Source organism: Vanacampus margaritifer, chromosome 2 (assembly GCF_051991255.1).
Source record: "Vanacampus margaritifer isolate UIUO_Vmar chromosome 2, RoL_Vmar_1.0, whole genome shotgun sequence".
Classification (NCBI taxonomy): Eukaryota; Metazoa; Chordata; class Actinopteri; order Syngnathiformes; family Syngnathidae; genus Vanacampus; species Vanacampus margaritifer.
Window position 1 is genome coordinate 19,247,002 of NC_135433.1, and position 26,677 is coordinate 19,273,678.

At 41.8% G+C, this 26,677-nt stretch overlaps 3 protein-coding genes and 1 non-coding gene across 6 annotated transcripts in view; 2 read left to right on the top strand and 2 right to left on the bottom strand.

The window, feature by feature from the left end:
* lmx1al (LIM homeobox transcription factor 1, alpha-like) overlaps positions 1-11,029 on the top strand; it is a 29,312-nt gene extending 18,283 nt beyond the window's left edge. Inside the window, exons 4-9 of the mRNA XM_077559169.1 lie at positions 3,976-4,208; positions 4,382-4,545; positions 5,048-5,125; positions 5,192-5,315; positions 6,297-6,452; positions 9,049-11,029. Of these exons, the coding sequence (XP_077415295.1) occupies positions 3,976-4,208; positions 4,382-4,545; positions 5,048-5,125; positions 5,192-5,315; positions 6,297-6,452; positions 9,049-9,206 (913 nt within the window). The 3' untranslated portion in view covers positions 9,207-11,029. The remainder of the gene's footprint in view (positions 1-3,975; positions 4,209-4,381; positions 4,546-5,047; positions 5,126-5,191; positions 5,316-6,296; positions 6,453-9,048) is intronic.
* trnar-ccu (transfer RNA arginine (anticodon CCU)) lies at positions 6,542-6,614 on the bottom strand. Its single transcript has one exon. It is a non-coding gene; the product is annotated as a tRNA-Arg (tRNA).
* A 322-nt stretch (positions 11,030-11,351) lies between the features above and the next one.
* Positions 11,352-15,172, bottom strand: chchd5 (coiled-coil-helix-coiled-coil-helix domain containing 5). Of its 3 annotated transcripts, none has more exons than XM_077557965.1 (4): positions 15,027-15,172; positions 14,109-14,249; positions 13,868-14,019; positions 11,352-11,578 (listed from the first exon to the last, which is right to left on the bottom strand). In XM_077557965.1, exons 2-4 carry the CDS (start codon positions 14,237-14,239, stop codon positions 11,550-11,552), a joined length of 312 nt encoding a protein of 103 aa, XP_077414091.1. In that variant the 5' UTR covers positions 14,240-14,249; positions 15,027-15,172; the 3' UTR covers positions 11,352-11,549. The 3 variants fall into 3 exon arrangements, with proteins under 3 accessions (XP_077414091.1, XP_077414092.1, XP_077414090.1); XM_077557966.1 differs by lacking the exon at positions 15,027-15,172 and adding an exon at positions 14,449-14,919 and having other exon boundaries at positions 14,109-14,245; XM_077557964.1 differs by lacking the exon at positions 15,027-15,172 and adding an exon at positions 14,449-14,919.
* On the top strand, positions 14,865-25,933 carry atp13a1 (ATPase 13A1). Its single transcript, XM_077557962.1, has 25 exons — positions 14,865-15,381; positions 16,658-16,747; positions 16,851-17,114; positions 17,197-17,352; positions 17,426-17,495; positions 17,572-17,678; positions 18,523-18,652; positions 18,822-18,877; positions 18,948-19,074; positions 19,151-19,288; positions 19,358-19,478; positions 19,550-19,707; positions 19,915-20,090; positions 20,170-20,280; positions 20,365-20,490; positions 20,581-20,683; positions 23,256-23,449; positions 23,586-23,682; positions 23,757-23,941; positions 24,058-24,172; positions 24,250-24,446; positions 24,552-24,694; positions 24,768-24,879; positions 25,186-25,329; positions 25,410-25,933. The coding sequence occupies exons 1-25, from the start codon at positions 15,028-15,030 to the stop codon at positions 25,518-25,520; spliced, it is 3,585 nt and encodes a 1,194-aa protein (XP_077414088.1). The 5' UTR covers positions 14,865-15,027; the 3' UTR covers positions 25,521-25,933.
* Positions 25,934-26,677: the final 744 nt, after the last annotated feature.

The following is a 26,677-nucleotide window of genomic DNA, read 5'->3' on the forward strand; positions in this document are numbered from 1 at the left end:
TGGTCCCACACCCACACAAACTGCACAAAGTTATGTGAATTTCTCCTGTAATGATTGCCCAATGCCATATGCATGATGGAGGTCGGAGCTCAGGCGTTTTTTGGGACTTCTTCCCTGTCAAATCGTCAACTCTATGTGCTCAGTGGCATTGGACAGTTTATGTAGGATTTCCTATTCCCACGAGAACAGTGCAATGCATTCAGGTATGCTGTTTAAAATCCCACGATGGCCCCGCATGTGGTTGCTCTTTAGCCGCTAGTTGCACCCCTGTCAGGGCCAGTGTGAATGATACTTCTATTAGGAGGGGATTAGACTGATCTACTTACAGACCCCCCCTCTGTGGCAGTTGCCCCGAGTTGCCTCCGTTTGCCATGCTGAGCATATTCCCACCACGCTGCATGCGCCCCTATTTAGGGAATGTGAGGATTTAACACGGTCAATCTCATGTCGAGCAATCGTCGTCATTTTGGAGCGTTTTGTTCCCTCGGGTGAAAGGAAGTGTCGCATGTGTTATTAAAGACATATCAACCAGAGAGCAGTAGTGTGAAATAGCAAAGCACAAATACTCAGTTACTAATTTTTCAGGCATCTCTACCTTGAGTATTTTTCTAACTACTTTTACTTTTACTGGAAATCTGTATTTTCTACACCTTACCTATGATGTTTACAGATCAACATCAGAATCAGACAAAAAAAGAACTCTCCTGTCATTGGCGCTTCACTAGTGCTACAGGGATAAAAGTCACTATTTCATAAACATACATTTAGGATGTAAACACTAATGTTCAGAATTCCGAGTCATTAAGCAATAGGTGGTTTGAAATTGCCCACATCACATCATCTGCAAGGAAGCGGGGGAATCTTAAAGTTTATCTTCCGATGTCATGCGGATGGAGTTTTCTTTCTTTTGGTATTTTTGTAGACTTTTCACTGGTAGAACTGGGAAACTGTCACGGACGCAAACACCCATTAATCCCAGTTCTAACAGTGAAAATTCTACAAAAATACCAAAAGAAAGAAAACTCCACCCTCAACCTTAAACATTTCTTGATAATAGGTTATATGTGACCTCACTAGTCGAAGTATGACATTCTGATTAATAATACATTTGTGCAATATGAGCTATGAAGCAAAATCCATCCGTTTGTATCCATCTCAGGGGGCGGCCATTTTGCCAGTTGTTGTCGACTGAAGATGACGTCAATGTTGCTCAGGGCTCAGGCAACGACCAATCACAGCTCACCTCTTTTCTGAAGCTGTGCTGTGATTGTTTTTTACCTGAGACCTGAGCAACATTGATGTCATCTTCAGTCGACAACAAGTGGCAAAATGGCCGCCCCCTGAGATGGATTAAAATGGCTGGATTTTGCTTCATAATTCATATTCCACAAATGTAATATTAATCAGAATGTCATGTTTAGACTAGTTGGGCTGCATAGAACATATTATTGTCCCAAAAAATTGGTGGTGGGATGGGGGGGTCGACTTCCCCTTTAATTATTTGCGAAAGTTCAATCAATTTAAAATAAAAATATTGATAATTTTGTGTTTCTTCTGAATTTTCTCAGCTTCCTGTGGCCTCTCCACATTTGAAAGGGAGCCTTTGACTACTCTTGTGTTGTTTGGAATCTGTCAAATTTCATCTTTTTAACTTTCGTAGCTATAGTTTTTTGGGGCAAAGCTCCTGAAGCCCACTGTAAGTGTGCATGAGAGTGATTGACATCTTGTCAGTTTGCCTCTGATTGGTAGTTTTTCCTTGGGCGCGGTGGATTCGTACAAATCAAATTAGAGGTACAAAATGTGGACAGGGAGGGCTGAGTTTTTTTTTTTTCACAGACCACTTTACTGATGTACTACTGTCAGACCACACTGACAGCTTTGAAAAAAAGAAGAAGTGATTTTTCTTTGTATTCAAATTGTAAACTCCCCTTTTAGGAACTAGATGTGAGTACTTTGGCCACCTTTGCTATTTGCCATTGATTTGAAAACACAGTCATTTGGGGGAATTTGGAGATGCTTTTTGGCAGATGGAATGGAAGAGATTAGCCATGGCAGCTGCGTTTGGGACGGAATGACAGATTAGGAGCTCTAATGTGCAGACCTGGCTCCAGATTTGTGCAGCAACACCTTCTTCGCACTCAGTCAGGGAGCAACAACACTTTTTGTCTGTGCCTTCCTCCCCCTTGCACACCCTCGTGCCAGTACTCCCTTCCGCCTTATCCCGGTTTGTATCTAGTTCCTGCTTTTTGGCTCAAACTAGATCTCCGCCACTGTTATCCTGCTAAAACCAAAAATCCTTGATTCCTGGTTGCAGGAGTGGCAGCGGTTGGCGGCCCGCATCAGAATAAGTATTGATACTCAAGTGGTGTGTTTGTGCGTGGCTCAGTGTGCATAAGTGAGTAGCGAGAGATTAACCCCATGCTATCCTCAATCCCTGGTTATGAGTTTACAGCGTCTGTCTGGCCATCGCCCTGTTTAAACAACAATCTAATTAATCCCGTCTTTATTAGTTTCAGTGAACTGGGGGAGGCGGGCTAGGAGGGCAAACTGGGAATGCTGGCAGAAAATACTAAGGTGGGGGTGTGTGTGTGTGAGGGGATGGAGGGATGGCGAGGTTGCAGGAAAGCAAGAGCGAGAACAGGGATTTGAGAGGAATTATATGGCAGGGAATTAGGTGCTGGTGAATGGGAACGAGTGTGTGAAGTGATGGTGAGGCTGGAAATGAAAGGGTGAGGAGAGGTGGAAGGATAAAAGCAGGAGAGCAATTGGAAAAATCAGGCATATGGCTCTCTATAATATTGAATTATTGTGTGAGCACGATGGTGATAGTGGTTAGCACGTCTGCCTGACAGCTCTGAAGTTCAGTGTTTGAGTCTCAATTCATTTAAGTGGGAATGGTTGTTTGTCTACATGTGGTCAGAGATTAGTGGGCGACCGGTCTAGGTTAGTTAGCTTGTCGCTAGTCTGAGGGCAGTGATTGTCAAAAAGTTCTTTTGGCGGCACTCGGTCTCATTCTAACAGTACGCGAAATGGTCACAGGTCATTCCAGTCGTATTTAACTTTTTAGTGTAATATTTGTTGTTTGACATATCCATAATGTTACAGTGGATTGCAATAATATTATTTTCATGAAGACTTAGACCTACCAGGATAATTATTTCAATGTTGGTCATGACGGTGGTACTTGGGAGTGCTCATTTTGTTTGTTTTTTAGGAGGTACTTGGCATAATTTGTTGGGATTTTCTAGGAATGCTGTTGAAGAGAACATTTAAAAATGTAAACACTGCAAGTGATTAATAGAATTAAAGTGTTGCACAATGATATTTATCAGTTTTGTGATTATTGCTAGAACTCATTAATATGATCACTGTCTTCACATAAATTAACATCATTATTTTTTAATAATAACATATGGTAACATAATTATTAAACAACATTTGGGCAAATATGTTATTTCAGAAGTGTGTCTCAAACTGGTAAAACACCACAGAATATGGACTGATGGATGAAGAAAAATAAATAATTTAATTTAATTAAAAATAATAAAAGGAAAAAAAATCCGTAACCAAGAAAAATGGTGGTTGGATGGATGGAGGGAGAGTGACAGATCATTTTATCTCACCATAAGCAGTTCAATTCCAGGCTCACTACTGCCATCTACAATCCAAAGGCTGTAAGTAAAGCACAACATCTGAAACAGACACTCATTCAACAGTACAGTAATTCCTTGCATAGCAGATGTTCACCTTGCTGCTCTGTGCATTGGGTAATGTTTATACGGCCTTTAATTAAGAGACGACGCTAATCTCAGGAATCATTGAATGTGAGGATAAATGTGTTGGGGGGCTCCTTGTCTACGCCTCCATCTTTAATTACCTCACCTCCTTTCAGCTCCTTGACCCTCATGATGCTCTACTTTACATCCAATATGTAGGCATCCCTCACCATGTGCACCCCCCTCTGTGTGTTTGCAGGCTGTTTGTGAGGAAGTGCAGCGCTTGCTTGCAGGTGATTGGCCGCTCGGAGCTGATCATGCGCGTGCTGGGCCAGGTGTACCACCTGGGCTGCTTCAGCTGCTGCGAGTGCGAACGCCGGCTGCAGCGGGGCGACGAGTTTGTGCTGAAGGAAGGCCAGCTGCTGTGCCGCATGGACTACGAGAAGGAGAGGGAGATGCTCGCCGCCATCAGTCCCACGCCCACGGAATCGGGTGCGAAATTTAGCGGGATTCCAAAGCAATCTGGCCATGCATTCGTTTGCACAATGCACATGTACTACAGTATAACTGTCAATGCCACGCGTCCCAATACTTTTGTCTGTATAGTAGTAATGTATTTGATCATACACAGGCCGTTTTTGACCGTTTTAATCATTTTTGCTCAGTGAAAAGCGAGGACGAGGATGGTGGCGGGGGCTCAGGCGGGTGTAAAGGCGGTGATGAGGGCAAGGAGCACAAGCGCTCCAAGCGGCCGCGCACCATCTTGACCACGCAGCAGCGGCGTGCGTTCAAAGCGTCCTTCGAGGTGTCGGCCAAACCTTGCCGCAAGGTGAGAGGATGCGCTGAACATTTTCCAACCACACTGGTACCTCGATTTACAAGTGATCCGAGGAGATCTGAGCTATTGCTCGGCCGATTTTATTGAGTTCTTTTTTTTTTTGTCTTGAACAAAAATGTGTTATGAGCGCTAGATGGTGGCAGCTAAATTCACGGCAAGATTTTATTTGCATTCCCAGTTAAAGCTTACTTAACCCCTGGGCGGTATTTTATTTTGAAATGGCTTGGTCAGAACCAACAAAAAGCCAAAAAATGGTCAAAATAACGCCCAGGGGTTAAACGTAAAACAAAAGGAATTAACTTACAAAAGTCTACTAGCTTAATGCTAACAAAGAATGAAAAACGCCATAGACAGGCTAACGAAACTAGCATCAATGCTGCGGTGCTCACAACACTTAAAGCAACGGATGCTTGAACACAAATATTTTATTAACTTGTATAGACAGACAAAATAACAATGCTATTGAGTATAACAAACCAAATCTAACCTCCAGGTGAGAGAGACGCTGGCTGCTGAGACGGGCCTCACAGTGCGTGTTGTGCAAGTGTGGTTTCAAAACCAGAGGGCCAAGGTAACACATTTAGTCTGCAAAATCATATGCAAAACAGAGGATTTATCTTGAGTGTTTTTGTGTCAGATGAAGAAGATTGCCCGGAGACAGCAGCAACAGCAGCAGCAGCAGCAGCAGGAACAGGAACAGCTGGGAGGGGCCAGGAGGGGCCCGAGTCGAGGGGGACGCCAAAGCAATGATGACAGCGAGGGTAAGGAATGAGCAAAGGTTTTGATACACATCTTGGACAATTTTATTCATTGCTTCCAAAACTTTGGGGAAAGTCAAACAAGTTCGACTTTTGTCCCATTTTAGGTTTGGCCACACTAAAACAAGCTGAGTTGTTTTCCTAACCCTATCACTGGGTTGCTGTGGATTTAGAGTTTTGGAGTGTACTAAAGTTAAAAAAATGCTGAATGAATATAAACCCAGTAGGGCTATGAGATCTGCAGACTTGGGTCAATTAGTGGAGCCCAGAGTTCAAAGTAAACATGGTGAAACTGCATATAGCTGTTATGCTGCACACAAATGGAATAAGCTGCCAACAGAAGCGAAGTCAGCACCAAGTGAAATAAAAATAATAAAAACTTGAATAAAAACTTTGATCAATGGAATAGATTTATAGATTCAAATAAGTGGTTCGGAAAATGAATGAATTTATTTTAAAATCATTTTTTCTTTAAATTATTTTAGGAAACTACTCTTATGTCTTTATTCTTAAATGTTCTTAAAACGTCTGTTAATGCGTTTTAACAGAGAAAATGTTGGCAACAACGTTGGTATTACTTTTAACCACGCAGCTATATTGATAACCTGGTAATCCATTTCTTGGTAACTTAAACTCATATGTATGGCTAGATTTCACCATTTGTTGGATCAAAATATTGACCCAACGTGCTGGGTCAAATCAACAACCCAATCTGGGTATAAATAACCCAGCAATTTCATTGGTCCCTTGTTTTGAACCCAGCGCCGGGTTAGCTATTTCATGCAATTTTGGTAACGTTTAACACTGCGGTTTTAAGAATGTAAAACCTGCAATAGATGATGGGTGAAGTTGTATTCTAAATATGGCAGCGATCTAGTCCTCAAGCCAATGGGTATAAATAACCCAGCATTGACTTAGTCCCTAAATCCCATCCAAATTGGGTTACTTTTAACCCAGCAGTTTTGTATTGCCATCTTCACACAGACGGCTCGAGTGGTCAGGGCATGGATGGCATGCTGGGATACCCCTCTCTGCCTCGACAGCAGCTGCTCACTCTGGACCCCAACATCTACGGGGGGGAACCCTTCCGACACGGGCTCACTCCGCCTCAACTGACCAACGAGCAGCTTCACCCGTACGGTAAGCAGCAACTAAAGTTTTGTCACAAATAAGGCAAACTTGCAGATTATAAACTACCACATTATATCAATTCATACATTTCACAAACACACCTCAGGTGGGACTCAAACCCACAATCTCTGGCTTAGGAGGCCAGTGCCTTATCCATTAGGCCACTGAGACTGTGTGAAGAAGTGTCATTCACTCCATCACACCCAAAAGGCAGCTGTAACACTACCGACTACAACCACTGCTGCATCATGTGCTACGAATATTACCACTCAGCTTCCACTGCTTCTTCAACTACTACTACTACTACTACTATCACCACTACTACAACTACTAGGGGTGTGCCAAAAAATCGATTCTCATTTAGTACGATTCAGAATCGATTTTAAATGTCCCAAAATCGATTTTATTTAAATTATTTTATACTGTCTTGCCTTTGTCTGTGTATGCCTTTATTTGGAGCGCTATTTATGTTGTACCTGGTTTGGCCACTGAGGGGCAGTGTGGTTCCCCGCGGTCTAATACACTGTTAAGTTGTAGCCACATTAGAGAGTAGAAGGAAAAAGTCACGATCAAGTTATTCCAATAAAAGTTGTTGTTTTTTTCAGCGTGGAGCCGTTCTTTTGAGTGATAAAAGTGCCGCGAGTAGCGTACTAATTAGCATTAGCGAGTCAGACTGGAGTAGATCATTACAATTCCTTGCACATCTATAGATTGAAGCAAAAATCATTTTCAATCAAATCATTTTGAAGCAAAAATCATTCTTAATCGAAGAATCGATTCTGAATCGGATCGCAGACCCAAAAATCTAATTAAAGCTAATAGTGCTAGTGCTTTCCATAGAGAGCCTGACGTCACGTGAGTCTCTCTGAACATGCCCACCTGCAGCAGGAAACTATTGGCGCAGCGTTGATGGGCTACAATTAGTGGAGGGCAAAACTAGCGTTTATCTGTCAACTTTACACCCAAGAGCATTGACAGTCATTTTAATGAAAAAGACATGATATACATGCGCGAGGTGGACATGTTGGATTGCTGATGACGTGTCAGGAGAGGGTTTTTTTCAACTTGGCGGCGCTGCTAGCATGGAATTACCCCCTGTTGCCTTTCAAATCTGATCATACAAAGGCTTTACAAATTTGTACAATCCGGATTTATTTCCCCTTTATGTGTGCTCAAAATGGGCAGTTTCACGCAAGTCTTGGCAGTGTTATTTATGTACATTAGCAACTTAGCAGCTGCTAAATCGGCCGCAGACCGCAGCCGCCGTCATTTATACCGTAAAAAGTCTTCTTTATGGTGTTGGTCAGTTATTAAATTCAACTGTGTAATATCTATTAAACCGTAGCAGCAAAAATGAACGAAACTGATTATTCCCCCCACATTTTGCGTGTGGTAACAGTTAGCATCTGCTGATTTAGCCACCACATACTAAGTGCAACAATGGCTAGCATTGGTTCCTCTTTTGGTAGCCTGGAGCATGCTCGATCCGTTTTTTTCCTATTCTTGTTGTGGCAGCTGGTCCACAACAGCTGTCAATCATTGTTCAAGTGTGGGAATTGTTGTGTACTCAAAGTGGCAGATGCGTTTCCTTTCATGCCAAAATGGCTGCGCTCACGGCCATTTTGGAACGCGTGACGTCAACGTCAGGATCTCTATTGTATCATGATATCATTTTATTTTTTTTTTTCGAGAGCTAAGCATTATAGTATGATATACTTTTCAAAAACATTTTTCCCACACATGTTCAAAGGTGACATCATAAAGGGGAAAGCGATGTCTTTCATATTATTTACAAAGCGAGTGAGTGTACACTTTGATGTTTGATTGTGAATTAAAATAATTGAATAAAGTTTGGGGGGCGTACACAGCAAATCGGTCAGTGTTAAAATTCTAGTGTTCGATCTAATATACAGTAAGCAGTGTTTTTTTTAACACTGTTAGGATAAAAAAGTTACACTTTCAGAGTAAATTTCCTCGAGTGCTGGGGTGGATGTTGGGTGTTACCTGAATAGCACTACATTGAGTGTTAAATTGATTGACCACACACCCGTTCCGGTGAAGGAGAAACTTTCCAATCTTCCAGCGCGCTGGCGACATTTCAAAAGCGATACATCCAGTTGTTGTTGTTGGAGTGACGTAGCTCAGTGGAAGAGTGGTCGTCTCGCAACCCTGAGAAAGTGGGTTTGATCCCAGGTCAGTGTGACTATGTCTAAGTGACTGTGACTAAGTATCCTTGAGCAAGATACTGAACCCCCAGTTACTCCTGATGCCGTATCATCAGTACCGGTAGTCAAAATGTGAAGTGTTTTGAGGGCCTTGTAAGGAGGAAAAACGCTTATATAAATAAAGTACCATTTACCAGAGTTAAGTGTAGTTTGGCGGAATTAAATGTTTAACACTGACACTAGTATAGAGTACTTTCAATAGTACTCAGTGTTTACCTTTGTAGAGTTGGCGTAACACTGGTTAAGTGTGAAAGAAGTAATACTTTGGAAAGATTTACACTCATTGGTGTGGACACATAAACACATTTCTAGTGTTAGATTTACCACCCTCAGTGTTAATCTAACACCTGCCATTTTGCTGTGTACATTCCTCTTTATAGAATCCGAGACGGTGTTCCACGACCTGGACAGTGACGGCAGTCTGGGTCACCTCGGCGACTGCCTCCTCGCAGCCGGCGAGGGCGGCCTTCTGGCTGCGCGAGTGGGGAATCCCATCGACCGCCTCTACTCCATGCAAAACTCCTACTTCACCTCGTGACCCTGAGAAACCCTCGCCCTTCCTCCCGCTTCCTCTTCCACCTCTCACCTCAAGAGACGCAGCTAATACGGAGTTTTTCCGTCAAAAATGCCTCCGCTATAAATGAAGAAGGGGAAATAACACATCCAAACACACACCGTCAAACAAAGTCAGTCTTCTAGATGGAAAATGATTTCTCGTTATGTGCAGAAGCATCTCTTTTGTGCTATTTATGTTGTGTTTAATGAAGCAGCACTTTTAAACAAAAGACAAACTAAATACATGCCAAACATACCATATATAGTGGATATAAAAAGTCTACAAACCTCAATTCAAAATGCCAGGTTTTTGTTACGTAATGTTACATTACTTGTTTATTTTTACTCCCACTCTAAAAAAATATGCATGTTTTTCAATTGAGTTGTGACATTGTATGCCAAATTAATGGTGCTTTTATTTAATTTTTTATGATTCAACAAAAAAAACTGCCATTTGAATAGGGATGTGTAGACTTAATATCCACAGTACACCACATATGACAAAATTTTATGTTCAAAGGGAATTCACCTGTCAAAATGCATACACTAAAAACTGACGGGAAAAACATTGTGATTATTAATGCAGCCGATACAATACTGTATAATAACTGGAGTACCCACAGTTTTGCGCTCAGGTTAGTGGGTGCATGTTTTACCTGAGACCTAACTCAGGATATTACGCTGGATAAAATTCATATGTAACCGATTATTTATGTGAAGAAGTGATATTTTGAAGCAACCCTCCATGTGGAACTATCATTTCAAAAATGACAATGGAACCTCCAAAAGCAGCACAATTTGGAATTCACCGCTTGTAAATAGCTTCCAGAATGTATTTGTGGAGGCGCCATGACAGCTACTGCTTGTAGCCATATTCGCAAGCGAAGCGCAAACCTCGTTAAAGCCGTCTTGGCTGGACCAACTCACCCGATTAAACGTGGTACTTTTTGACAAATCCGATTTATTCTCTCAACTCTCCAGAGTCAATACTCATGGAAGGTCCATCAAACCGTGACTGGCGATTTGCTGATGAGATGAGACGAGGAGGAAGTATTCTCCCGCCGTATGAAAGCGGGAAGCCGGGTCAGGTTATTTCCTTTCCATTTTTTCCAATGAGGAAATGTGTTTAAAACACCTTGTCTTCCACTTTGGAGGTTCCACTGTCTTGATTTGTTTGCATGACTGGCTTATTACAGACCAAAAAAAAAAGGCTGCTTTTTTTTTTTTTTGCATTGAGACACCATGACAGGGTTACTTTTATGGAGCCTTATTCGGAGACAGGGTTGCACAAGAGCCTATTAACTATTTTATCATTTAATCATACACACTGGGTACAAAACAATGAGCTCCAAATGTAAATGTGTGACTGTGTTGATGTACATAATTGTAGTACAGTATTTTCTTTCCATACATATTTATTTCATCACAAATTAGTCGGGTCGACATTTTATACCTTCTTCTGTGATGAACATCACCCTACTTAAACCGCAGCATGATTATTTGTCACAGCGTAGGTTATAATAACGCATAACCTCCAGACAAACAGTAAAGCAGCACCAAGCTAAGAAAGCAGTGCAATCTAAAAAGCATAAAAATAGGACTGGCGATGTTTTTAGCTGCTATGGCTCCTAAGAAGGCTCTTTCTCACATCAAGTTTGACACGTGCGCATTTCTACAGTGACATTTTGTGAGGGTAACTTATTTGTGCCGTGTTAGCTGAGTTGCAATCTTATGTTCGGTGGCTACCAAGGTGATGTGCTTTGAATGTATAACGTTGCTGTATATTTAATACAGTCTGACATTTTATCCTATCGTGTGCTTGTCTTGTTTGTTTTGCATTTTGATAATACTTGGATCACCTCGTGCGCTTTTTGCTACTAAATTGTAATAATTCAAGAAGAAAAGGTTTGTTCTCTTTGGTGGTCACAGAGATAATAACTCAACAACCTCCCCTCTCAGAGACGACCTCCTCCTGCTCTTTTCTTCCCAAACTCCCTATTTCTTCGTCAGGAGATTTTGTGTGGGAGTGCAACATTCTGGTTTAATATTTGACTCTGACTCAGCACCGTAGATGATGAGGCGGTGCAGATATATGGAGCTGAAAACAAAAGAAGGAAACCCCCACTGGTTGAGTAAGACATAACTTAGATTTAATAGAATAAAGAATGTGTCACATTTATTTAAGTCTACACAGCCTCGCAGTTGGTACAAGTAGCACTTGATTTGAAAAGAGGGGGGGGGGGGGAATCACAATATGTAAAGTTTAAAGAAAACAAAATTATGGGAATTTTTCTTTTGGAAAAGTGATCAAATAGATGGTTGAATGCTACGGGGGCACAGGTACCGGATTTGTCTCTGAGGAAAAAAAGGAACACACAAATATAATAATTAGTCATGCAGTAATATACAATGAGTCCTATAGTAGTAAAAGGGTCTTCATTTTACGAGTTTATGCACGGCGTAAAAAAACTTGCCAGTTGCTGCCGTACTACCTATTTTTCATGTGTCCTAAACTGAGGACTCTGGGGCTCTTCTGAGTTTTTGCAAGACCTGAATTAACTAAATACGACAAGCATGAATGGGTTGAAGGAGTTTTAGTTATCCTTCTTCCAAAAAAACTAGTAGTATTACACCCGTGACGTAGGTCAACATTAAATGCTTTCGCATGATGACGTCAGTTAGGAATTTTTTTTTTTTAAACAGTGCTGTCCTTCACTCTAAAAATGGATTGGTTAAAAAACTACCAATCTAGTTGGTTAAGCTAATATTGGCTTGATTAACCAATAGATTGGTCAGACATTGACCATTCCGGGTGGTTACGGGCATACTAATTTTGGTTAGCCAAACAGCCAATGAAATTGGTTACAATAAAACATAAGTCTAGATGGATCAATTGGAAATATATTTATTGTATCAATTTATTGTATTCTGAATGTATTTATTAATTATTATAAGTGATTACTATATATATATATATATATATATATATATATAACTTATATATTCATTGGATTCCCTGCTGCTGCTCACTGCATCCCTCGGGATGGGTCAAATGCAGAGAACAAATTTCGTCCCACTTTGGTGGGTGTGACTTTTTTTTTCTCGGGAATCCCGTGACTCGCGGTATTCCCCCCAAAAAATGTCAGCCTCTAACACAGATGAACCAATAGGTTGGTCAGAATGACCAATTTGTATCGGTTGGCCCAATCACCAATATATATTGTTTGACAACACCTACCATTGAGCGGTTGGTCTGTCGGACACATAACTACCAGCTAGATTGGTCAAATTTAACCTTTTTTGGGGGGGTTAATTTGACCAATCCGTTTTTGGGGTGTTCCCTATATTCAAAAGGAAGCATCTTTTAATCTCTCCCTCACCCAATGACGATTTCCATAGAGGTTAAGGAAAGGTGGCATAAAAGGTTAAGAGATTTACCTTTCCGAAGAAGCACCCTGTGTAGTCATAGTAGTCTTAGAATGGGCATTTAACTACATCTTCATTTACACAAATTAGTTTTATATTAATCATTCCCAGACTAAGTCTTAGGTGAATTATTTTTTCCAGAGTTGGAATGTTCTTCTTTTGACTGAATGAGAGTGAATCAACAGCGCCTCTGCTTGTTGCACACAAGTAGTGCACTACACCGGTGATTCACTACAAAGTATATCTGTGAGTAAATTGGGATGAGATCATCATTTATTTATTTTTTAACTATTCAAACGTTTTGTGAAATATTTGTTTAGTTGTGTGCTGTGAGATTTTTGTAATGTAAAATGGGTCCCTTGGCACAATAAAGGTTGGGATACACAACACTGTACTAAACCACACAGGTTTCATGAAAAATTGAGTGCAAATTACAGTTTTGCTTTTTTAAAAGCTTTAAAATTTCCTATCCAGTGGTGGGTAACATTACAGTAAATGTATTTGTATCGATATATTCATCTCTATCACTAAAATACAATAGGATGTAAACTTACTCTGTTTCCTCTTCTCAAATTAACTCTTTTTTTTTTATTAAATTGTACTTGTAACAGGGATGTGATTTTTCCGCTAATTCGCGGAATTCCGCTTTTTTTTTATCCCCCCCCCAAAAAAAAAATCGATTTTTATATTTTTTTTTTTTTAGTAGTTCATTGTGTATGCACATGACTCCGACAGATAACATCTTCTGCTATAACAAAGACATTTGTGGTATGCTCTAATATGAGTTACTTTTCATTTGGTCATGATATAATTATTTGTTCATGCTTCCCCCCCCCCCCCCACACTGGGCACTGCCCTGGACCTAGCTGGGTGCCAGCGGCCCCCAGACCCCCGGCTAAATTTTCAGATAATTTCACTTTGGTCAAATCACATCCCTGTTGTAAGAGTACATTTAGTACAACATTTAATACAACATAGGTTTTTGAGGCTTCCTGATAACAGTTTTTGAATCCACTTTTGTAGTTTTGTCACTGCGCACTTTAGTACTCTTCCACAATAAATATTTGGAGGTCTACTTTTTACTTGAAATGGAATCACATTATTCTTAAGTAACAGTACTCTTGAGTACAGTTCCGGAGCTGTTTTACCCACCACTGGCCCTATCATATCATTTAACTGCTTACCTTTATTATTTATTTATGTTTTTCACTGACTTACCCATTCCACTGAGATCCACCGTCTCAGCACAGCCTAGAAAGCGAGCCACCTGGGCTGAACAGGAGGAAGGTGTGTCCTGGTTTTCCCTCAGACACTTCTCGAACTCCACGAACTGCTTGGAACAGTCTTGTCTGATCTTCTGGATCACCGGGCTAGCGCCACAAAATGCAGGAGTTAGTGTAGAGTAGACCAAACAAGTGTGTGATTTGGGAGTGATATGGGTTCAATACACACGCCTTACTGTGATGATGTGCACTGTGCAACCTTCATCTTGAGTTCATGACACTTCTCCTGCCACATTGATGGGTTGGAGGCCACACATGACCCATAGGCGTCCATCTCCTTATGACAATACTTTGCAGTGATATGCATAGCCGCCTGCCTGGGAGGAAACACATGCCGTACTGTTGTAAGTTTTTGGAATGGTTCACATTTGCAACATTTAAAAAAACACATCTCTTACAGACAGTGCTATTGCTCAGCAGGCACACAGCATTACAGTAAATGTGTTTGCTATCTACAGACCTATCTCTATCATTAAAGCACAATCGGATGTACATAGTAGCAATAAAAGTTCTTACATTTTGCTATTTTCTACTCGTTAGAAGCGATGAAGCTTGATTAGTCAAGGTTACATGTGGCGCCATGTAGATGATGTGTGGACACGCCTACTTAGAGTCCCATTGGATGGAAACCGGGAAATATTTCCTCTGATTGGATGAAAACCCAGTAAGAGAACACCATCTCAAATCCTACTGGTTAATTTTGATGACAATCGTACAACTAGTTCCCAGGTCCGGCGATGACGTAAGTTAAGTTAAAGAAACAGCGCCCTAATTTTACATTTGGATCGAAACACAACATGTCTTTTGTGTCATGAAAATGTTTTATATATGTGAAAAGAGCCTAATAAGTAAAATTCGCCTGTAGGAAAGGTCATAACTGTTTGCTTTCCGCGATACAGCACCTAGGCATGCGTACGCGTCGTACGCGGTGACGTATGCGGAAGCGACGGTTGTTGAAGAGGGACCACAGAAAGCGACTAGGCGCTTGTAGATAGAACTGGGGAACGTTCCGCGTGAAAAATTGCGTTTTTACCGGCATCAACACGACGGGGCGGCGGCGGATAACAGAGGACCCTAGGGGGTGAGCAGAGTACCATGAACGACGCCAAAAAAGAGGACGAAATGACCGTGGACGGCGTCACAGGACCAGGCGAGCTACGAACGGCCCCTTCTGTAAGCCACAATCAGCATGACAATGGCACCGGCGACGAGCTGGTGAGCTCAGTGACACTGTATAGGCGAAGGCCGCGGCTCTTTCACGGCACCGTCCTCCCTTTCCTGGTGGTCCTCTACCCGTCCTGGCTCTACGTGTGGCTGGGGGTGTATGGAGCCTCGGAGTATCCGGAGGCAGGCCTGCTGGCTCTCGCTGCTATCAGCATCGTGCACATCCTCACGGCGCTGTCTGGTTATTGGTCCGTGCACGCCCACTGTTGGCTTACTTGTTCCAAGGTAAAAAGAAACAAACAAAAAAATCCACTAAAATGACGACATTCTATTCAATTTAACACTGTCATCTTCATGGAGATCACAGCGCGGCAGTATCAATAAACAAGGATAAAACAGAAGTCCCCTTCTACCTCTAATTTACCATTACCATTACAGTTTTCTCAATTGATTTGGCTCATTTTTTTAAAACAGAAATTACATTATTATAAGATCATTTGGTCAGTCTTACAGTTCTGCCCAACAATACTATGCTCACGAGCTAAAGTTCATATCTCCTGAAACGCTTTGCATATGCTTCAAAACTAGATTCCTTTCTCATATAAGGAGTCAGTTCGATTCCACGAGTAAAGTTCTATTGTTAGGGGTGCAAAAATTCTCTAAAATGACAAGAAGTTTCCCTCGGATGGCCGTTCTAAAACTCTATTTACCTCATCATATTGCTACGTATAAACAACAGTACACAATTGCCCCTGCATTTCTTTTCTTTTTTAAACTCAACTTTATTAATATAGGCTTTAATAACTACTGTAGCTATAACAAAGTTAGCAATCAATCCGAAAATTAGTAGACCTGTTTTGACAGGCTGCCAACCCAAAGGAACCATATTTCAACAACAACAAAAAAACATCAGAGATCATGTAAAGTAGTAAAATGGTGGCAACCCCTCTATAAATGCTATTAGATTTGTATTAAAAAGGGGTTTGGTTAAAAAATGCTTATATAGCAGTGTTGGCCTTTGGCCTTGATGTTGACATAGGTTCTAAAGGCACAAATATGCTAGAAATTGCAAAATGGCAGATGTTTGATTGGAACCCATTTGCTGTCATTACTCAGAGCTCTCAAAATTAATAGATTAATCAACAAGTAATTGTTTATCAAATCAGTCGACATTTATTTTGATAATCGAGTAATCGTTTGGAGCCATTTTTTAATTTAAAATTGTCCAAATCCTCTGATTTCAGCATATCAACAGTAATTGTTCACTGATTTCTGTAGTCCTTCATGAAAAAAGACTTTGGAAAACAATGACCGAACCGCTAACCTAGTACAATATAACACCCCCCCCCGCCCCACTTTTTTAATCTACTTTAACAAATATGAATTCTGAAATAAACACAAAAAAAAAAAAAAAATAGTGCAAAATTTAAATGAATCCGATTAGTTGGTTAATCAATTGAATAATTGATAGATTAATCGATTGCAAAAATATTTAATAGTGACAGCACTACTCCGGATCATGTCTTACACCTGTGAGAATTTGTCACCTGTTGACCATCAGGAATTGGACCCAAATAAGGCTGCACTGGCAAAGGTTGTACCCACCCCCAATAACGGTTCTGCTGAACTTGTGGCACTACAAAGGGACCAGGTGAGTTCGGACCAGGACTCCAGTTAGCACCTCATTTTTCACTGTGTTACATTTACATGGATAAAAAGCTACAGATACTTAAGCTATTTTCATTCTTCCACAGGATGAAAATGGAGACAAGATTCTGTCATTTGAGTTTCAGAAAATCCGCTACACTTTCGACCACAAAGAAAAGAAATGCTTCTTTCCCATCGCATTCCCCATCGACCACCCAATGGGCTACTTCCAGTTGTGGCGCGGCTACCAGGAGGAAGCCGACCTCAGAGCGGCAGAAAAGCGCTACGGCACCAATCATGCCGAAATGATAGTTCCCGATTTCTTGGCGTTATTTCGGGAGAGGGCTACAGCCCCCTTTTTTGTCTTCCAGGTTTGGGCGAATGTTCCTTCTCTTAGAATGATCAATTTTCAGGTTTACTTTAAAACAGCACTGCATGTTTTTCATCCCCCAGGTGTTCTGTGTGGGGCTGTGGTGTCTGGACGAGTACTGGTACTACAGTGTATTCACGCTTTTCATGCTGGTGGCGTTCGAAGCCTCCCTGGTTCAGCAGCAAATGAGGAACATGTCTGAGATCCGGCGCATGGGGAACAAGCCTTACATGATCCAGGTTGGATTTCCATCCAAGCTATAACCCTCGTGTGTGCAAAGCGTCCTAGTTTAACGTGGGCTACTCCTGGCAGGTTTATAGGAACCGTAAGTGGAGGCCCATCTCGAGTGACGAGCTCGTCCCAGGCGACCTTGTCTCCATCGGTAAGCGTCTTGACATTTTGCCGCTTCTCTCAAAATGAGTGAGTGGACAGTTAGTGTGTATTGGACTGGTTTCCAGGGCGTTCTCCTCAGGACAACCTGGTACCGTGTGATGTGCTTCTACTGCGCGGTCGCTGCATCGTGGATGAGGCCATGTTGACTGGAGAGTCTGTACCTCAGATGAAGGTAAAGGACACACTTATCCAGCCAGCCATTTTCTAGAGGCAGTGAGGGTGTAGAGTTGGCAAATCCAGGTACAAGAAGTACAAACTCTGCCACTGTGTGGCCAAAAGAAAGTTCTCAGTGCATGTCTGTTGATAAATAAAAAAATGATGAGGGAAAAAAACGCTCATAGCAAGGTAAGAAAATGCTGGATTTCTCTTCCAAACGCTAAAATCCCTTTTCTCTGCAACCTTGCGTACACCATTGTCATCGTCGCAATAATGCTACGAGTAATGTTTGAAGCTCATTTTTTGATTGAATGAGTTATTTATATTTATTTCACATTCTGTATTTTAAACTCATTAATCTCTATGAATGGTATTTGTTGTTTTTTTTAGGTATCTGGAACTAATTAATTGAATTGACATTATTACCTTTGGGGAAATATTGCTTCAGTTTTTGTTTATTACGGCCTTAGTCATACTTCTTGGAAGTAATTCATCACAAAAACGGAGGTTCCACTGTATAGCTGAATTATAAAAGAAGGAGGCTGTCATAAAATTGAGAATGTTTATAACATTTTGACTTGACACGCTCCTGCGGGCTTCTTTTGGTGCAGTGTTTACTGTGTTGTTTTTGCTTTGTTGTAAAAATGTTGAACACAGTTCATAAATCTATTACAAGGTAAGAATAGGCCTCAATGGAAAGAAAAATAATGTCAGAATGAGGGGGAAATATGTTATATTATGCATTTGGACTGTGCAGAATGCAAATGTCTTGACTGGCTCTATAATGTGTTGTAAAAATGGAAGGTGTTTATTGGGTTGATATTTCAATAACTGCTGACTGATTTTGGGGCATTGTTCAGGAGCCAGTGGAGGACTTGGACCCCAGTCAAATCATTGACCTTCAAACAGACTCGCGGCTCCACATAATCTCTGGGGGGACCAAAGTGGTTCAGCATAGCCCCCCTTTAAAGGCCAGTGCCGGACTCAAACGTAAGACAATAAATTTTGCACTGGGAGGAAAAAAAACTGTAGTGAACATTCAAGTCAAAAGGCTTTGGTGTAAATGGGTAGTGCATATGCTGCTGACATATTTCAGATGACACAAACCCTAACTGAAGTCTTTGTTTCTCTTTATGTAACTTTTCATCTGCATTTGCAGCTGTAGACAATGGCTGTGTGGCCTATGTACTGCGAACAGGGTTCTACACCTCTCAGGTGCGTTTTCTTCTTCATGAGTCAGTTATCGTCAGTGGTCAATTGAATCTGGAAACGTGCTTGCGTGCAGGGTAAACTTCTGCGCACCATCCTCTTTGGTGTGAAGAGAGTCACGGCAAACAACCTGGAGACATTTATCTTCATCCTCTTCCTCCTGGTGTTCGCCATTGCAGCCGCTGCCTACGTGTGGGTGGAAGGTGAGCTTTGCAGAACGATGATTTAGTCTGTCAAATTGGCATACGTAGTATCTAAGTGTTACCTGTCCTACTTCAGGGACCAAGGACCTCAGCAGGAACCGCTACAAGCTCTTTCTGGAGTGCACCTTAATCCTCACCTCAGTAGTCCCCCCGGAACTCCCCATTGAGCTTTCTTTGGCTGTTAACACATCTCTCATTGCTTTGGCCAAACTATGTAAGCTTGCATAGTTGCATTTATGGTCCTTATCTGCAGTGCTTCATTACCGTCTTTGCTTCCGCTTAGATGTATTCTGTACCGAGCCCTTCAGGATTCCGTTCGCGGGGAAAGTGGAAGTCTGCTGTTTTGACAAAACGGGAACACTCACTAGCGATAGTCTGGTGGTGCGAGGAGTAGCGGGCCTCAGGTAAATGGGTTTATGACCCCCGGCATTGTATTATTTGATCCATATCAATCTATATGTATGTTAATGAGTAGAGGGGGAAAAGAGGTGATGCCCGTATCGGATATCCCAGTCGAGACTCATCGGGTCGTGGCAACCTGCCACTCGCTGGTCACTCTGGATGATGGACAGCTGGTTGGAGATCCATTGGAGAAGGCCATGTTGACAGCTGCGGATTGGACCCTAACCAAAGGTAAAGTGCTCCCAAGGAAAGCACGTGGCTGTGTGGCGTAATGGATAAAGGTTGTGCGGTTTTGTTTCCTGTTGTGAATTCAAATATTGAATCGTTACAATAACCTATTCTTTATTTATAGTACATTCTTTATTGCAATGCCAGTTCACCAGCAAAATGTGTTCCTTAGTGGCCTAAGACATTACTTATTCTTGTCTGTCCAACCAGATGAAAAGGTATTCCCACGTAGCATCAAGACGCAGGGCCTCAAGATCCATCAGCGCTTCCACTTTGCCAGCGCTCTCAAGAGGATGTCAGTTCTGGCCTCATACGAGAAGCTGGGATCCACTGAACTTTCCTACATATCTACCGTTAAAGGTGCCCCAGAGACACTCAAAGCGATGGTACATATGAACACTGTGTCAAATTTGTAGCCAAATTGTTTAAAAGGGATTTGTTCTCATAATGTGACTGTGGTTGTAGTTTTCAGAACGTCCTGAGAGTTATGATAAAGTGCACATGGAAATCTCCCGGCAAGGTGCACGGGTGCTTGCTTTGGGTTACAAAGAGATGGGACATCTAAGTCATCAACAGGTTTGTTTTGTCTCTGTACTCTAAAAAGTGCAGAGTTAGTAGTATTATTTTGTTTCAACTTGTTTGGATCTTTGTGTTTTGTAGGTTCGGGAGATGAACCGCCAGTCCCTGGAGTGTAATTTGAACTTTGCCGGCTTCATGGTCGTGTCCTGCCCCCTTAAGAGTGACAGCAAGGCGGTCATCAGAGAAATCCAAGAAGCATCTCATCATGTAACTAATTCCAAGCAACGCAAAATTCAAGCAAACTCCTCCTCACTACTTTTGTTACAATACCAATGATTCTTATTCTTACACTCTCAGGTGGTGATGATCACAGGGGACAACCCCTTAACGGCGTGCCATGTGGCCAGAGAACTTCACTTCCTCCAAAAGGAGCAAACACTTATATTGCAATCGGCTCACGGTAGGACTGAGATGCACGCAGCACCCACAACATTGGGTACACCTGCACAATAGAAAAACTCCAACCAACAATGATTGTGGTTACTGTTCATACTAAGGGGCATTTCTGATATTTTGAAGACAAGTACACGTATTTGAATACTAGATCATACAGAGTATGATACGTGATAATACTACAGTATTAGGTGTTCGAATTTTGATGGGAATTTGTTTTATTTGATCAAATATTGTTTAGAAGCACAAACTTTTATTGAACATGGCATATGTTGAGCTCCAATGTAACACTTTTTGTGCGTGCTGAGGAGCCATTACTATTCTCGTTCATTGTCATGCAAACTTTGCGAGGTGGTTGGTGGTATTTGTTGATTGGGGGGGGGGGGGGGGCACTGCTGCTAAATAATGTATTATACAGGGTTCCCATAGGGTCTAAAATTCAGAAACGTAAATTTTAGGCCTTAAATGTTGTTTTTTAAAAACACCCATATTTTCATCCCAGGTCTAAAACTATTTTACCCAAGTCTTAAATTCTTAAATCCGCCCCGTCCATTCCGAGGACTGAAATAAAAAATTGTGCCTGTTGCGTTGTTGTTTCTGCTGTCTGCTTGCTGAAGAACGTCCACACCAAACCAAAAGCCAAGGCGGGCATTCAAAGCGGTGCGTTTGTATTGTAGTCAATGTAGTTCGTAGCGGTTCGCATCGCATCTAGCTTGTTGCATTCGGATCACGGCAGATAAAAGCCTTTGATCGCCGCAAATAGTTTTAAATTAGGTGGGGGTCGCTGTCTATGCATGTAGCGGTCATTGAGTCTGTGCAGCATTCTCAGCAATTTGTCTATTCATTTTATTAATCGCTTTGATTCGAAGTTAGCACATGACAGCTGTCTATGAAGTACGTCATTATGTGGGTGCGACCCAGTGTACCACCAAGTGTTCAGATGGACACACTACAATTTGTGTGGAAACCGGTTAAATGGGAGCTAATCTAGTGTTACACCGCATGCGTGTGCGTTGCGGCTTTGCTCCGAACTTGTAGAACCACATATTTTGAATGTGACTTTTATGGCCACTAGATATTTTTATTGTATTTTATTTACGTATTTAGTTTTTTAAATTCATTTTATTGTCTATTGTACAGGTTGTCTGAATACAAATGACCCTAGAAATTTGATCAAAAATGTCATTTAATCAACACTTTAATATATAATATGTTTTACAGTTATGTTTTACTAATTGTGAATTACTTCATCTCTTATTAGGAATCATTATATTATTTATTCTCTTTTTTCCCCCCTCTTATTATTACAGCTATCTTTTTTTGTTTTGTTTTTTGTTTTGCCAAGTGGTGTCGTGCTTGGGATGATGAAGTGACGAGTTCTGGTAATGTGCTGTGTTGATGTTATCCTCAAAAACGGAATGTTTGTTCAATCATTGACATTGCATCATCAAAAAAAACAAGCGATTTTCAACTCTCAAGATTGGTGAATCATTTTTAAAATTAAAATTAAAAATACACACGTGGGGACGATTTAATAGTATTGATTGTCTTAATTATTATTTTTTTTATTTACCAAATTCTGATGTGTGGTATCGGCCCAAGGCTAGCGATATACATGGCCAGTGCTGGTTCTGGCATGGAATGGCCACCACCCGAAAAGGCTTAACGTAGAACCCTGCATTAGCTAAAGCATTATAGCACAGTGTCGGCCACTTGATCGCACTATTGAAACTTTTCTTTTCCTGAGCGGAGTTTTGTTGTAGTGGAAGTGGGTGCGATAAGTGAAGCAAAGCAACGCCCCTCTCTCCGGTGTGCGCAAATGAAGCATCCGTGTACACTCCGGCAGTGAAACACTAGTGAGTAAAGCAAGGAGAAACACTCCCTTTGCTTTTGGTGTGAATGTAGCATTATAATTAGGTGGCTCAGTGTGTCCACGTGCCGTATCTTTCAAGTTTTCGTTTCTGCCGAGTTTATGCAGTGAGTCAGAATGGGGATTGGGAATGTGGAAAACGTCACGTGTTTCTGTAAAATGGGTAAATGTAAAAACAAATAGGCTTGAAAGTACCGAGTTTTCCAGCTGTTTAGAAGTGGTAGCAGGTGATAGGCACTCGGCTCGTTGCAAAGTATGCAAAATATATATATAGTGGGGACTTTGGGCGTGAAGACCCTCGAGTCACGCTGGAAAGCACCACCCTGTTATGACTTGAAGTTGGCCTAAAAAAGGTCTCAAATTTTACTTCCGGCAAGAACCCTGTGTATAACAAATTGAAATAATATACGTTTATGAACAATGTTTATACTGTGGCCAAATGAAGAAGCACACGCTGCTGTGAACATGTCGTTACTCTTTAACTGCCAACAAGCGAATGAATCACAATCACAGCATTGCGCCAAAACAGTCATTTAACTGCGCCCCCCACCTGCATGCCTGCTGGGAGAGAGGCAAAGTCCTCAGTTTTAATATCGGCCATAATACCATCTTTTTCTGTAACTTGCTGCGCCATTTATATTTGAAGATTCATTCTTGTAGTATGATACCGTATTATATGACCTTATATATGGTGCTGTTTTGTACCCAGGCGGGTGGCAGTGGGAGTCCATCGACGGCACTGTGCACGTACCCCTTCCGCCTCCCTCAGTCTCTTCCTTTGTGCACCAGTATGACCTGTGTGTAACCGGGGAGGGGCTGGCCAGACTGTGCTGTGACCCCCGGCTACTGCACGCCCTTTTGCCTCATGTACAAGTGTTTGCGCGAGTCAGCCCCAAACAGAAGGTAAGGCCAAAGACACAAAATGAGGTTGGGATTCGTGAGGTATATCAGTGACATCAACTTCTTGGAATAGAGCACAGAGCAATCAAAGTCAATTGAATGTAGTAAAATGACAATGTGCATGTCTGCGGTGTTCTAGGAATTTGTAGTCACCAGTCTCAAGGGTCTGGGTTATGTAACACTGATGTGTGGTGACGGCACAAATGATGTCGGAGCTCTCAAACATGCCCACATAGGTGAGATTGTCCAACAATATGTCACCATATTTAATTTGACTGCCATCTAAGATTTTTGTGGTATTTTTACACAGGTGTAGCTCTATTAGCCAACGCCCCTGAACGCATGCCCGAAAAAAAGAAACGAGGGAGAGAGAAGGAGGCGCCCCCCGCTGAAATTAGACCTTCGCTACCTGTGAATGCCGGAGGCAAGCCGAGTTCCAGAGGGGCCAGGCAGAGGATGATGGCCCAAAGAGAGGAACAACTCGCAGCACAAAAAGTGTCCTTCACCTTCATTACCATTTGGATACCTTTTTTTTTTTTTCATCTCAAAAGAGTGGCTTCATTTTGTTATTGTTTTTTGGATAATAAAGTACAAGTATTTTTCTTATATAGGAGAGGATAAGTCAAGTCTTGCGGGAACTTGAAGAAGATCAGATACAAATCGTAAAACTGGGCGACGCCTCCATTGCCGCCCCCTTCACCTCCAAACTCTCCTCCATTCAGTGCAGTGAGTAACAAATATCACAATGAGAGTTGGTTTGCTTCCTCAACTAAAATGGCTTTTTTTTTGCCATCTCTGTCCAGTCTGTCATGTAATAAAGCAGGGCCGTTGCACTCTGGTAACGACGCTACAGATGTTTAAGATCCTCGCTCTCAATGCCCTGGTGCTCGCATACAGCCAATCGGTGCTCTACCTGGAGGGGGTGAAGTTCAGCGATTTCCAGGCAACCCTGCAGGGTCTACTGTTGGCTGGATGCTTCCTTTTCATCTCTCGCTCAAAGGTGAGAATTTGTATTAAGAAATAGGCACCCATTAGGTGTTTGTCACTTCTTTTCATTTCTGAGTAATGGTGTATATCCTCTTATTCTCCTCTCCTGTCGACTCAGCCACTGAAAACATTGTCTCGGGAGCGGCCCTTACCGAACATCTTCAATCTTTATACTGTGTTGACGGTGCTGCTGCAGTTCGCGGTCCACTTCTGCAGTCTGGTCTTTCTTTACAAAGAGGCGCAGAGCAGAAGTCCGCCAAGGTAAGAGGCGAGAACTGTGTGGCTTCTCCTTGACCTGGTGAAATGTCACATTTCTCCATTTGTTTTTTTGCAGAGAAGATCGGTTTGTGGATCTGTACAAAGAGTTTGAACCCAGTCTAATCAACAGCACTGTCTATATCATGTCCATGGCTATGCAGATGGCCACATTTGCCATTAACTACAAGGTATTTGCCTTATTACATGTGCAGGGCTTCCTCGGTTTTTGACCGTCCTGACATTTTTAGCGTGCCGCAAGAATGCAATGGTGCTTTGAGTTATTGGAGTATACTGCTTTTAAGTTGATTATTGTATATTTATTCGCTTGAAAGTATTTTTTATTTGAATATTTGTTTAAATTGTGACTTAATTACTGTGTGCTAAGAAGACTACACAGAATCAAATCTCCATCATAAACCGAGAATCCCATGTGTTGCTTTTTCTGTATATTTGGTCATATAACAAGATGAATGCATTTTCATTCTCTTGCATAGGGTCACCCCTTCATGGAGTCTCTCAGTGAGAATAGACCACTACTTTGGAGCATCGCTTTGTCAGGCTTAGCAATTGTGGGACTTCTTTCTGGTTCTTCACCCGAGTTCAATGAACAGTTTGCACTCGTTGATATTCCAACTGAGGTACCAGGCACAGACAAGTCTTTTTTCATGAGTTGTTATCATGTAGTTGTGTAATAATGGTCTCCCTTTTTTTCCCATAGTTCAAAATGATCATCGCCCAGGTTCTGGTGGTGGATTTTTTCGCCGCCCTATTTGTGGACCGTTTACTGCAGTTCTTGCTTGGCAAAGGAACTCTGAGGGTACCTTCTTGAACTCTTCTTGCCATCAGCACCCATGGCCCTTACGTCCTTCTAAAGGGAGAGGAGCCTTTGAACAGGAAGAAAAAGAAGTGAGATGGTCAATGGCGCGCAGTGCTGTACACTCCACTCCTTCAGTCGGCTCCTCCCAACCCCATTTCATTGTTGTATTTTCATCAGCTACGCTTTGTTCTTTTTCCTCTTTCCCCCCAAACTACTTCCATTCATCCCCACAACCACACAAGGCCATGAAGAGCAGTATTGAGAGGAGTACGGCACTGTGCCAGCAGAGTGACGCACTCAAGACTACAAGAGGGGCATTCTCCAAGAGAATTAACAAGCTGTTTGTTCGTTTTTTTGATTATTCTTCTTGATTTTGTAAAAAGTGAAGACATGTATAACAGACTTATAAAAAGACTTACAAACGATTAGGTCTGTCAAGTGTTTATTCTCAATCACACATTTGTCTGATCATCTCTGGGGACAGACATTAGAGGCAAAAACAATACTGGCAGCCTGTTTTATTTATCTCTTAAAGGAATATTATTGATATTGATGTGATTGTAATAGCCGGGATTTGTTTTCTAAAATTCTCCAAAGATGATTCTCTAACTACTCCCCAAAAAAATTTATTAAATGAAGCAGCCGAAAGGAAAGGAAAGGGACAAACACTGTTTAATTCTGTGCAATGATGCAATGCTAAAATTGAAAGCATAATAATGTAACGCCGTCATATGTGGTTAAAGTACGAGTCTTTTGGCCACAGCGCATGCGCAGTCACCCTGCACATGACTGCCTCACTTAAGCAAACCTTCCAGCCTATATACTGTAGCACTCCTACACTTCCATCTGAAATGTTTTGTTCCTTTTCAATTTCAAAAACATTACAGACAAAAAAGCTAAAGAGCCCCAACCACATATCCTTAATTGGTACTGCTGTAAGGGCATATGAGCGCAAGAGCCATCCTTTTTGGGAGGTGCAGAGGTCACATCACTCCATGTCTTTTCGACAACCGGGCCAGTAAACTGGGAGTGGAGACGCTGAAGGGTCTTGGCTAAGACAAAGTGGCCAGCCCCTGATGAACCATGAACCAGCTGAAGCACTTGCGGCCTCAGCTTGCAGGGACAGGGACGAGGAGCTGGAGGATGGACCTGTATGTATGTATATATAC